The sequence below is a fragment of the Salmo salar genome, chromosome 04 (genome assembly GCF_965601325.2).
Source record: "Salmo salar chromosome 04, fSalSal1, whole genome shotgun sequence".
Classification (NCBI taxonomy): domain Eukaryota; kingdom Metazoa; phylum Chordata; class Actinopteri; order Salmoniformes; family Salmonidae; genus Salmo; species Salmo salar.
In genome coordinates this window covers 61,864,133-61,876,633 of record NC_138294.1, presented here as the reverse complement: position 1 = coordinate 61,876,633, position 12,501 = coordinate 61,864,133, and the positions used below count along the sequence as shown (strand labels likewise).

The window sequence follows — 12,501 nt, the reverse complement described above, 5'->3', positions numbered from 1 at the left end:
AGCATGCCCTCAAAACTTGAGACATCTGTGGCATTGTGTTGTGTGACAAAACAGCACATTTTAGAGTGGCCTTTTATTGTCCCCAGCACAGGGAGCATCTGTGTAATGAACATTCTGTTTAATCTGCATGTTGATATGACACACCTGTCAGGTGGATGGATTATTTTGGTAAAGGAGAAATGATGTAAACAAATTTGTGCACAAAATGTGAGTGAAATAAGCTTTTTGAGTGTATGGAACGTTTCTGTGATCTTTTATTTCAGCTCATGAAACCAACACTTACCAGGTTGTGTTTATATTTTGTTCAGTATATATGCTTTCAGTTCACTTCTATGGCAGTCCTAATGGAACATTAGATAATACGGTACATATGTTTCATGTTACTGTGAATTCCTTGAGAACAGTATGTGAACAGGGACAGGCTAGATTGATGCTTTTCTGTGTGTCCCTCAGACATCTGCACACTTCATTTTAATGATGAATGGGTTGTAAATAACAAAGACAAAGTTGGTTCATAAGCTTAAACATTGTGTATTATATCATGTGTAAATGTAAACGCCCAGAGCCAATTAGAATTCTAGGCTATAATTGAAAAGAAATTGTATATATTTCATTTGTTGAATGACTTTATGCAAGAAAAGAAATAATTTCACTACATAGTTAAATATGATAATAAAATAAATGTATTCTCCCACTCTTTGGTTTTCAAAAAGTATGTAACCGTCGTCGCTTTAGAAAAATAATTTATGGATCAAACCAAATCTCAATCTCATATTTGTCATCTGGAAAACAAAACATGTTTAAAAAAAATCTGACTTCATTTGAAAAGAAAAAAATCCCCAAAATGAAGAACTTCTTAAATAGCAACCTTGGTGTTTGTTACTGTTTCTCAATGTGTTGAGTACATTTTGTTCTTTAACCACTACTAGCCTGAGTGCCTGTATCAGAGACAGAATGGCATCCCCTTTGCAGCACCCTGGATTCTTTGCAACTCAAAGAGAAAAGTGTTTGAAAGACCAGGTATCTACCAAACATAGATCAAAACATTTTAATTTGGTATGATTTAGGAGGGAGTGATATAATAAATCTGATTAAAATACTTCTATATTCTAACATATTCCTCTCATGAAGCCACCCCTATTTACAAGTAGAAGAAACCCCCAGGTATTCCCGGACTAGCCTGGTGCAAGGTCAGTTTGTGCTGTCTTGCCAACTCCTATGGTCAATGGCAAACACACATGTGGTAACAGGCTATTCCCTGACAGCTCTGTCTAATAAAGAAAGAGGCTGTCTGGTCAGTTGTTTTTAGGCTGGCTGTGAAAACATGAATATTTCCACATCATGCTAAAAAAAAATATAAATGTTTGAAAAGAAAAAGGAACTAAAAACAGCACTATAGAGGGCATGCAGAGAGATAACTACCGTCAGTCGTGTAGAAAAGTGAGTCGGAGAGGGAGTTACAGTTGCAGCAGTAACATGCCAAGGTGCTGAATGCATCCCAATCCTATTGCAAATATTATGCGCCCTTCCTGACGTTGGCCAGTAGTAGGCACAGCCCTTAATGAATGGAGGAACAGTGTGGTCATCAGCTTCACAAGCCAATGATGAGTGGAGTATTGCTGTCAATACAACTGTCATTCACGCATCGCAAACAGTGTCCAAGAGTCTCCACTTCTTTCCTCCATTGTCTCCTTCTCTCAGTAGATTTGGAGGTAAGGTGACGTGGCCCCATCCCTCCACTTGTGGACCTTGTCTGTGATGGCCGTGCGGCAGAGTGGACACATCTTCTCCCGGTTGAACCAGAGAGCAATGCACTCGTCACAAAAAATGTGCTGTTGTTGAGAGAGAATAAACAGGCATTCTTTATCCAACCATGTGCAGAATCAAAAGGAACAATGAGTATCCCCTTGTGTGGCTGGAATATTGAAATCAAACTAGTATGTGTAACTACATAGAGGAGTAAAGAAAAGTCAGTAATATGAGTGTTTGCCGTCTCATGGATGAGTGGTGTATCTCACCTGACACAGGAGGGCCCTTGGGTCTCTGTACTCTGCCTGACAGATAGGACAGATGGCCCCAGCCTCACTGCACTGGCTCCTGGTGGCTGCTGCCCCCGTGTGCTGAGGAGGAGGAACAACGCATATTTACAACCCACAAAGTCATCCAAACTCCTTACAAGTGTAGCTATTACTCACATGATCTACACATGAGCAAGACTGTTCAAGACAGTAGTCACTTGTCAGTCAGCCCACATACCACCACTAAGGAAACAGTTAACATGTTGATGTATTTAAAGTACTGTACCTCGCCACTGAGAAATATCCTCACAGTTTTCTGGAAAGACCCCCACTGTCCATACAATCCTAAAAGCTACATTTAAAAAGTAAGCGTTTAGTAAATTTAAAACAAAGGTGAAAAAAATACAAGGTAGCCGTTTTCAGAATTTCCACTACTAAGTAGCCACTTCAAAGCATACATCTTTGATAAATGCAGTGTGATGCAGTAATAAGGTCAGTCACCTTGAGTATGAAGTAGACCAAAGCCAGCAGAACTCCCAGGGTGAGGCCAGTATTTCCATCCACTTCCTGGTAGGTGACCAGGTAGCGGAACCATAGGGGGGTGGGAGCCACAGCCTGGTACACCTGGCCCACCTCTTCAGTCAGCATGTACCACCGTCCCTGGGGACAGACAGAAAGGCATAGATGAATGCTTTCTCTCCATACCTTTTGGGCCCCCAAAATGCTGGTAGAACCTACAGTTAATTCGGAAAGTATTCAGACCCCTTGACTTTTTCCGCATTTTGCTATGTTAAAGCTTTATTCTAAAAATTGATGAATTCCTTTCCCCCTTATCTATCTACACACAATACCCCATAATGACAAAGCAAAAACTTTTTTTGAAATTCTAGTAAAAAACGGAAATATCACATTTACATAAGTATTCGGACTCTTTACATCATTGAAGCACCTTTGGCAGCGATTACAGCCTCGAGTCTTCTTGGGTATGATGCTACAAGCTTAGCACACCTGTATTTTGGGAGTTTCTCCCATTCTTCTCTGCAGATCCTCTCAAGCTCTGTCAGGTTGAATGGGAGTGTCGCTGCACAGCTATTTTCAGGTCTCTCCAGAGATGTTCAATCAGGTTCAAGTCCGGGCTATGACTGGGCCACTCAAGGACATTCAGAGACTTGTCCCGAAGCCACTCCTGCGTTGTCTTGGATGTGTGCTTAGGGTTGTTGTCCTGTTGGAAGGTGAAACTTCACCCCAGTCGGAGGTCTGGAGCACTCTGGAGCAGGTGTTCATCAAGGATCTCTCTGTACTTTGCTCCATTCATCGTCTCCCAGTCTCTGCCGCTGAAAAACATCCCTACAGTATGATGCTTCCACCACCATGCTTCACCGTAGGGATGGTGCCAGGTTTCTTCCAGACGTGACACTTGACATTCAGGCCAAAGAGTTCAATCTTGCCTTCATCAGACCAGAGAATCTTGTTTCTCATGGTCTGAGAGTCCTTTAGGTGCCTTTTGGCAAAATCCATGTGGGCCATCATGCCTTTTACTGAGAAGTGGCTTCAGTCCGGCCACTCTACCATAAAGGCCTGATTGGTGGAGTGCTGCAAAGATGGTTGTTCTTCTGGAAGGTTCCCCCATCTCCACAGAGGAACTCTGGTCACTCTGACAGAGCTCCATCGGGTTCTTGGTCACCTCCCTGACCAAGGCCCTTCTCCCCTGATTGCTCAGTTTGGTCAGACGGCCAGCTCTAGGAAGAGTCTTGGTGGTTCCAAACTTCTTCCATTTAAGAATGATGGAGGGCACTGTGTTCTTGGGGACCTTCAATGCTGCAGACTTTTTTTGGTACCCTTCCCCAGATCTGTAACTTGACACAATCCTGTCTCAGAGCTCTACGGATAATTCCTTCAACCTCATGGCTTGGTTTTTGCACTGATCAATGGAACAGGATGCACCTGAGTTCAATTTCGAGCCTCATATTTAAGGGTCTGAATATTTACGTAAATAAGGTATTCCAGAAAAAAACTGTTTTTGCTTTGTCATTATGGGGTATTGTGTGTAGATTGATGAGGGAAATGTTTCATTTATTCCATTTTAGAATTAGGCTGTAACGTAACAAAATTTGGAAAACGGGAAGGGGTCTGAATACTTTCCGAAGTGCTGCAATTTCTATTTCAGTTCTTCATAGTGGAGACTAGAGCCATCTGTCACCTGTATATGACAAGAGACAATGAGCATAGCCTACTTGTAGTCACACAACTGGAGAGAGCATCCTTCCATCTGTGACAGAAAAATTAACAGTTGTATAGTGGATCAATAAAGCTGTATTGTATTTCTTCGTTACCTGGGCTCTGTAGGTCACCAGGTTAGAGGGCAGCAGTAGGATAAGGCACTTAAACCCCATGATGAGGAACTTGAGTGTGAAGTTGGTGACGCCCACCACCCATAGGACCTCCCAGAAACCTAGGGGCTCAACAGCTGGGTTTAGGAAGATGAGGCTGAGGACGAGGGAAAGATGTGGATTACATATTATGCTCCTGATGATTTTAATGTTGGTTTCTTTTGTGTATTATGTCATTATGTCAACCGCAAATGTCCACATTGTGTATCCAATAAGGTTTTCCTATTCTATTGTATTCAGTTTTCTGCTCTGGGCCCGGTTTCCCAAAAGCATCTTAAGGCTAAGTTCATCGTTAGAACTTCAGTAGCAGCATTGTTAAATCTCTGAGCTGTTTCCCAAAAGAATTGTTAAAGTTGCACTTGAAAAATCTTGTTATAGAACAGCTGTGCTTCGTTAGATTAGTTTTTTCCTTACCACGTCACTTTATACACAGAAGACCTCCACTAAACATAGAATCAATATGTTTATCTGTCTCTCTGTGACCACCGATAACTTCACAACAAAGTTGACTACAAATACAAAGTTGCCAATATCGAAGGATAAAAAGATGCTTCAAATGAAAACAGATGATTGAATTAAAAGATGAATAGCTTACGGTATATGCTACAGGCCTATATAATTTAAAATGTTGAGTTCTATTTAGCTAATTGGAGGCTAATGTTACATTTTTGCCTCATTTCATGATGTGTAACAACATGTGCGCATTGTGGCGGCAAATCTTGATTTAGTGCATTATTGTAGTGCATTAGAATAAGCCGCCTCAATATTGGCAGTCAAAGGTGATAATATCTTTCTAGGAGCTGATCCGTCATCAGTATTGTGGAAAAATTTGAACGTTAAGGTAAGATTTGAATGGAGAAAGCTGATCCAAGTGCAGCGCTGCCTTTCCTTCGGTCCTATCAGTATCGACACAGGCCTCAACGACGCATTTAGCGAACGTTCTCGGGAATCACATGTTGCATCTTCGGCCTTTGTAGGAAAGATGCATCACTTAAAAACACTTGTAAAAATATTTCATTGTTATCGGGAAGTTGGGCCCAGGTCTGCTCTGGTAAGTGCAGTAAGGGGAAACCGAAGTGTCTTACCAATAGTAAAGTGTCTCAGTGAGAAAAGTGTAGTAAAGCAGGAGTGTGGAGGACGCCAGGAAGAGGAGCAGCCATACGCACTCTATCTTTGACCGACGATCCTGAGGAGATACATGAAGGATCATATTCAGAGGTTTGAATAGTGTTTAAACACTGAAGTAGAAATGAATGAAGAAATAGTGTTACTGTTAGTGACTTACCAGAAGAAAGACTTGGGTTTGAATGTTCTTATTCACATAAAGAAAAGTTGTAAATAAGCCAACTCCAACAGCTAGACCTGCAACAATGTCATGAATGATATTTCTTTCAAACTAACTTGAGATAAATAAAAAGTTGTTCCTGACTGTATAGCTATGTTATTGTTACCCGACACTTACCTAGGGCATGTTGGATGACCAGTTTAGCACAAAGGATGATTATGAAAGGAAGACTCTTCTGAACCCAGCGGAAGAGGTAGCGCAGCTCCAAGAATGAGGTGCTGGGCTCCCCTGACTCCAGATCAGCATCAGCCGGGTCCGCCTCACTGGGCTCACTGTGGGAGTGCTGGTGTCCCCCACCATGTGAATGAGAGTGGCTGTGGGAACTGGTTCTGGAACTGACTCTGGACCTACGGGATGACGCCCCTCCTCTACATGACTCCCAGGGCCCGCTGGAGAGGATAGGTACCCGGACCTCTCCACTAGTCTCCGGGACAACAGAGCCCCCAGTAGCCCCTGCTGGTGTCCTGGTCAGTAGCGTCAGAGACAAACCATGTCCTGCCTGATGGGCACCCAGCTCACTGGAGTTAGGCTGCATCACAGTTGGGGATTCCCTCGATTTCAACGTTCTTTTGGAATCACTCCTTCAACAAATACATCGTTAAGAGGTTAAGGAGGAAAGATGAGATGCCGTGTGGTTATAAATGTGCAGATGTCAGCTAACAATATAGCAAACTTTTTCAAGCGAAGTTCGCTAGCTAGGCCTAGCTACAGTAACTTACAGGTTGTTGACAGCATAAACAAATATTGTGATGCAGCCTAGTAATGTTACTTTGGCTGGCTAAATGACAGTCAGATTCAGGACGTTGTTTTCATCAATATATATATATCAATACACACTTTTGTATTTGGTCTCTCTAGCAACTGTTTTCTCTTTTATTTACATTTAGGGAGTGACAGTTACCTAGCTAACGTACATTAGTAGCTAGCAAAACAGCTAGCTAACATTAACTGTCGTTAACTGTGGCAAGCTGTCAGATCAACATTACAATTGACAGCTTTTTGACAAATATAAATGTCATTAAGAGGTTGTTGACCGTGTTGGCACTGATTACATGATTTAAAAAAAAAAGTACCCTTACTTTACCAGGTAAGTAGACTGAAAACACATATTTACAACAACGACCTGGGGAATAGGTTCTGCATGGGAGAGGAGGGGGGATGAATGAGCCACCTGGAACATGATAGAGATGGCAGTTAGCTAACTACTGTACTGTTAGATTTCGGGTGAGAGATCTTTGCCAAACGGCTAACGTTAGCAGCTAGCTAGGCTAACGTTGTTATAACGTTTCTTTAGCAATGCAAGCAGAAAGGCTTAAAATACCTGTCATACTGAGTCTGGAGTTTCATGACAAGCCACCGTTCTCCATCTAATAATCTGTCCAAAACCCCAAATTGAACGAAAATAAAAGAAACAATCCAAAAGAAACCTAATTCGCAAGTTAAACCATAATCCTATCGTTTGGGAGCATAGAGATAGATAGAGGACTCATCTTTATATCTGTGCCATTATTCGCTCTATGTAGCCCCGCCCACTTGACCCAGTTCCATTCTGACTCGATTGTGTTCGTGTTTCTGTTTCACAACTTCCGTCAACGCTAGCTAATAATATAAAAACGCACATCATTAACACGTCTGAACAAATAAACAAAAACAAAACATGGCTCACATTTGGGAACACACACATGGCTATTCGGAGGTCGGATGATAACCATAGCCCATCCGTCCATGATTAATTGATAAAATTGCCTGAAATTACGTATGGGGACATTTTTAATTACGTCGTGCTCTCCTTGGGAGTGGATGGTTCCACTATGAAAAATTACAAGAATACAGAGGCCTATCAGTACCTCCACAGTGGTAAGGTGGGCCGAGTTCTTCTTCACCAGGATGGGAAAAGGATTGGTATTTTTGAAGGCAGATGTTCAGGCCAGCCAATCAAGCAGCTCTTACCACACTGCTTGGGTACCTTTCCAACAACGGATCAGTAGAGACGGCTGGATGCGCGTGCATTGCTGACATTGGAAAGGCATGCAGCCTTAATTTTGTGGAAGGTAGGAAAATAAGCAGTCACTTGCATTTCTATGTCTAACATTACTTAACATAAGCGATTACAGCATACAAGCAGTTTACATGTGTTGTGGTGACAGTTTCTATAACCAATAGGCTAACGTTATGATAGAGTTCTCAGATGATATCTATGATCAATATTCACATTACTTGGTCTTGTAATTGATGTTTATTGTCATTTTTTTTCATTCCTTTTACAGATGAAAGTGCGCAATACTGCCTTATCTAGACACAGAATGATAAAATAGTCAGGCTTAACATAGCAGTTAGACCAAACGTTTTGTTGGATGAAAGTTGAATTGAGAATGTCATGATCAACAGAACTGCCTTATTAATGTGGGGAATCTGTAAGTATCCTGTCAAGTCACATGTTGGTGAAGCAATGTAAGTTTATGGAGTCCAGGTAAGTAGGGTATAACATTTATTTAAACATGTTAGCATCACATGTATTTCTTTAGTGTTATTGTTTTTCTGTGTGAATACGGTTTGTAAAATATCCTTGTGGTTGGGGGTAATGCCTAAAGTATGGTAAGTAAAAGTGGTCTCATCTCATTGGGAACAATAGCAAGGCACGTTTATGATGAAACTTGCATGTGTTTTGATTAAGTTGATCACATAGTCCTCAGTCACACAATTGTTAATAATGGGATTTTTTTCTGAATGTCTTTTTTTGTAACAAACGTTCTATCACAGGTGCAGAATGCAGTGTCCAGTGGCTAACTGGCATAGCCTGCACAGATGAGCAGCGACAATGGAATGTTGGGACTTGGAGGAACCTTGAGCCAATGAGGTTAAACAGCATTGACTTCACACACCATAAGGCCAGTGACCAATATGCAGAAAAGCATCCAGAATGTCCATCCCTGCATCCCACTACTGCATTCCACGCACAGGAGGAATTGAATAGGAGCCTGAGACACCTGAATCTGCCTATGGGGAGTCTGCTCTGTGTTAATACTGAACCAACAAATAATATCACAGCCAGTAGCACCCAGGTAAAATTGGACTGAAAGGAATATTTATTTGTGCCTGTACCATTTTAATCTATTTAAACTGATGTGTGTCTCTTCTGTTCAATGCTTTCTAACTCCATATAATAACTTAATATAGATTCTCTACTCTTTCCCAGCCACATGGAGAGCATATCAATTACAACTGCCAGAAGTGCCTGTCCTTCTACAATGAAATTGTGAAACTTGACCCAACCCAGTCAACTGTTTTGGAACAGATCCCAAAGGAGCAGAGTGCCTCACACTTGTGGCATGACTTAAGGAAGCTTCGAGGTACTGCAAGCTCAGCCACAAAGGTCCCTGTCAGGGAATCCACCAACCCTGGTAAGTTTTTCCAGGAGCATCTGTATCCCAGGTTCCACGGGAATGTAGCCACACGGTACAGGAAAGATAATGAGCTGATGGCCTCCCAGTGGCTGGAAGACTTAATACTCTGTGGACCACAGAGCCACTGTTGTCAGTGTTGAAGAGCCATGGCTATCAGAGTGCTGAAATCCAAGGAGCTGTTGGAGATCTAGTGTCCTGTCATGGGGAAGGGCTGTGATTCTTTGGATGATGTCTTCAATGGGAAAGCCAGTTTAAAGATGGGCGCCAGAGGGGATGGCTGCCATTACATTTACATTTAAGTCATTTAGCAGACGCTCTTATCCAGAGCGACTTACAAATTGGTGCATTCACCTTATGATATCCAGTGGAACAACCACTTTACAATAGTACATCTATATCTTTTTGGGGGGGGTTAGAAAGATTAGGGAGCGTTGTGAGGGAGCTTGTTCCACCATTGGGGTGCCAGAGCAGCGAACAGTTTTGACTGGGCTGAGCGGGAACTGTGCTTCCGCAGAGGTAGGGAGGCGAGCAGGGGAACTGGAACCGGTCTCACCGGACTGGGGAGACGCACTGAGGACCGAGTGCTCAAAGCAGGCACCGGCCTTACTGGGCTATTGAGGCAAACTGGAGGGAGAGTGTGGGAAGCAGGCACAGGACTTCCTGGATTCTGGAGGCGCACTGGAGGGAGAGCGCGAGGAGCAGGCACTGGACGTACTGGATTATGGAGGCGTACCGGAGAGAGAGTGCGAGAGGCAGGCACATGCTCACCACAATAAGCACGGGGAGTTGGCTCAAGGCCCACCCCTGGCCCAGCCAAACTACCCGTGTGGGGGGCTGCCTCTCGTTCTTCCCCGGTAGGCTCCGATATCTGTCAATGACTTGCCCCCAAGTCCAGTTTCTCCTCTCCATCCATTCCATGTGTGACCAGGTGTCCATCTCTGCTAGGGCACACCGCTTGATCCAGTCATGGTGGGTAGTTCTGTAACAAGGGTCGTATGAAGGGGACCAAGGCGCAGCGTGTAAAGTGCTCATATTTCTTTTAATGACGACACTTAAACAAACAAAACAAAAACGACAGCCAACAGTTCCGTCTGGTATATGAACAAAACGGAAAACAACTACCCACAAAAAACAAAGGAAAAACAGGCTGCCTAAGTATGGCTTCTAATCAGAGACAACAATAGACACCTGCCTCTGATTGGAAACCATACCCGGCCAAAACATAGAATGCCCACCCACCTATGTTTTGTTTTCTATCACACCCTGGCCTAGCTAAACAGAGAAAACACAGCTCTCTTAGGTCAGAGCGTGACAATGTGTATATGTGGATATATTTCAAGGCCTACCTTCAAACTCAATGCCTCTTTGCTTGACATCATGGGGAAATCAAAAGAAACCAGCCAAGACCTCCACAAGTTTGGTTCATCCTTGGGAGCAATTTCCAAATGCCTGAAGGTACCACGTTCATCTGTACAAACAATAGTACGCAAGTATAAACACCATGGGACCACGCAGCTGTCATATCCCGCTCAGGAAGGAGACGCGTTCTGTCTCCCAAAGATGAACGTACTTTGGTGCGAAAAGTGCAAATCAATCCCAAAACAACAGCAAAGGACCTTGTGAAGATGCTGGAGGTAACAGGTACAAAAGTGTCTATATCCACAGTAAAACGAGTCCTATATCGACATAACCTGAAAGGCCGCTCAGCAAGGAAGAAGCCTCTGCTTCAAAACCGCCACAAAAAGCCAGACAACGGTTTGCAACTGCACATAGGGACAAAGATTGTACTTTTTGGAGAAATGTCCTCTGGTCTGATGAAACAAAAATAGAACTGTTTGGCCATAATGACCATTGTTATGTTTGGAGGAAAAAGGGGGAGGCTTGCAAGCCGAAGAACACCATCCCAACCGTGAAGTACGGGGGTGGCAGCATCATGTTGTGGGGGTGCTTTGCTGCAGGAGGGACTGGTGTACTTCACAAAATAGATGGCATCATGAGGAGGACAATTATGTGGATATATTGAAGCAACATCTCAAGACATCAGTCAGGAAGTTAAAGCTTGGTTGCAAATGGGTCTTCCAAATGGACAATGACCCCAAGCATACTTCCAAAGTTGTGGCAAAATGGCTTAAGGACAACAAAGGCAAGGTATTGGAGTGGCCATCACAAAGCCCTGACCTCAAACCTATAGAAAATTTGTGGGCAGAACTGAAAAAGTGTGTGCGAGCAAGGAGGCCTACAAACCTGACTCAGTTACACCAGCTCTGTCAGGAGCTATGGGCCAAAATTCACCCAACTTATTGTGGGAAGCTTGTGGAAGGGTACCTGAAACATTTGACCCAAGTTAAACAATTTAAAGGCAATGCTACCAAATACTAATTGCGTGTATGTAAACTTCTGACCCACTGGGAATGTGATGAAAGAAATAAAAGCTGAAATAAATCATTCTCTCTACTATTATTCTGACATTTCACATTCTTTCAATAAAGTGGTGATCCTAACTGACCTAAATCAGGGAATTTTTACTAGGATTAAATTTCAGGAATTGTGAAAAACTGAGTTTAAATGTATTTGGCAAAGGTGTATGTAAACTTCCGACTTCAACTGTAAGTAAACAACAGCTGGTGCACAATATCTAAGGAAGTCTCGGTTTTGCTCGCCTGAGGTAGAGTATCGCATGATAAGCTGTAGACCACACTATTTACCTAGAGTTTTTTCATCTGTATTTTTCGTAGCTGTCTACATACCACCACAGACCGATGCTGGCACTAAAACCGCACTCAATGAGGTGTATACCGCCATAAGTAAACAGGAAAACACTCATCCAGAGGCGGTGCTCCTAGTGGCTGGGGACTTTAACGCAGGGAAACTTAAATCAGTTTTACCTCATTTATAATCAGCATGTTAAATTCTAGACCATCTTTTCTCCACGCACGGAGCTCTCCCTTGCCCTCCATTTGGCAAATCTGACCATAATTCTATCCTCCTGATTCCTGCTAACAAGCTAAAATGAAAGCAGGACGCACCAGTGACTCGGGTCTATAAAAAAAGTGGTCAGATGAAGCAGATGCTAAACTACAGGACTGTTTTCCTAGCACAGACTGGATATGTTCCGGGATTCTTCCGATGGCATTGAGGAGTAAACCACATCAGTCATTGGCTTTATCAATAAGTGCATCGAGGACGTCGTCCCCACAATGACTGTACGTACATACCCCAACCAGAAGCCATGGATTACAGGCAACATTCGCACTGAGCTAAATGCTAGAGCTGCTACTTTCAAGGGGCGGGACTCTAACCCGGAAGCTTATAAGAAGTCCCGCTTTGCCCTCCGATGAACCATC

The 12,501-nt window shown here is 43.1% G+C and overlaps 1 protein-coding gene and 1 long non-coding RNA gene across 5 annotated transcripts; one reads left to right on the top strand and one right to left on the bottom strand.

Annotated features, from left to right (window-relative positions):
- Positions 1-427: 427 nt before the first annotated feature.
- LOC106603522 (E3 ubiquitin-protein ligase RNFT1) lies at positions 428-7,269 on the bottom strand. Of its 3 annotated transcripts, none has more exons than XM_014197327.3 (10): positions 7,075-7,269; positions 6,833-6,924; positions 5,871-6,334; positions 5,694-5,770; positions 5,494-5,594; positions 4,352-4,505; positions 2,520-2,678; positions 2,305-2,370; positions 2,019-2,120; positions 428-1,832 (listed from the first exon to the last, which is right to left on the bottom strand). In XM_014197327.3, exons 2-10 carry the CDS (start codon positions 6,859-6,861, stop codon positions 1,698-1,700), a joined length of 1,287 nt encoding a protein of 428 aa, XP_014052802.2. In that variant the 5' UTR covers positions 6,862-6,924; positions 7,075-7,269; the 3' UTR covers positions 428-1,697. The 3 variants fall into 3 exon arrangements, with proteins under 3 accessions (XP_014052802.2, XP_045573075.2, XP_014052803.2); XM_045717119.2 differs by having other exon boundaries at positions 6,838-6,924; positions 7,075-7,251; XM_014197328.3 differs by lacking the exon at positions 6,833-6,924 and having other exon boundaries at positions 7,075-7,253.
- Positions 7,270-7,309: 40 nt separating this feature from the next.
- Positions 7,310-11,602, top strand: LOC106603523 (uncharacterized). Of its 2 annotated transcripts, XR_014392165.1 has the most exons (3): positions 7,310-7,804; positions 8,514-8,815; positions 8,950-11,602. It is a non-coding gene; the product is annotated as an uncharacterized LOC106603523 (long non-coding RNA). The 2 variants fall into 2 exon arrangements; XR_014392164.1 differs by having other exon boundaries at positions 7,385-8,815.
- Positions 11,603-12,501: the final 899 nt, after the last annotated feature.

Bases quoted from the DNA above. Each gene is read 5' to 3' on its own strand.
- LOC106603522 (XM_014197327.3), bottom strand. From the start codon at position 6,861: ATGTGTTTTCAGTCTACTTACCTGGTAAA. The intron at 4,506-5,493 runs GTAAGACACTTC...CCTCGTCCTCAG, and splicing joins ACTGAGACACTTTACTATTG to CCTCATCTTCCTAAACCCAG. The intron at 2,679-4,351 runs GTAACGAAGAAA...GTCTGTCCCCAG, and splicing joins TGGTGACCTACAGAGCCCAG to GGACGGTGGTACATGCTGAC.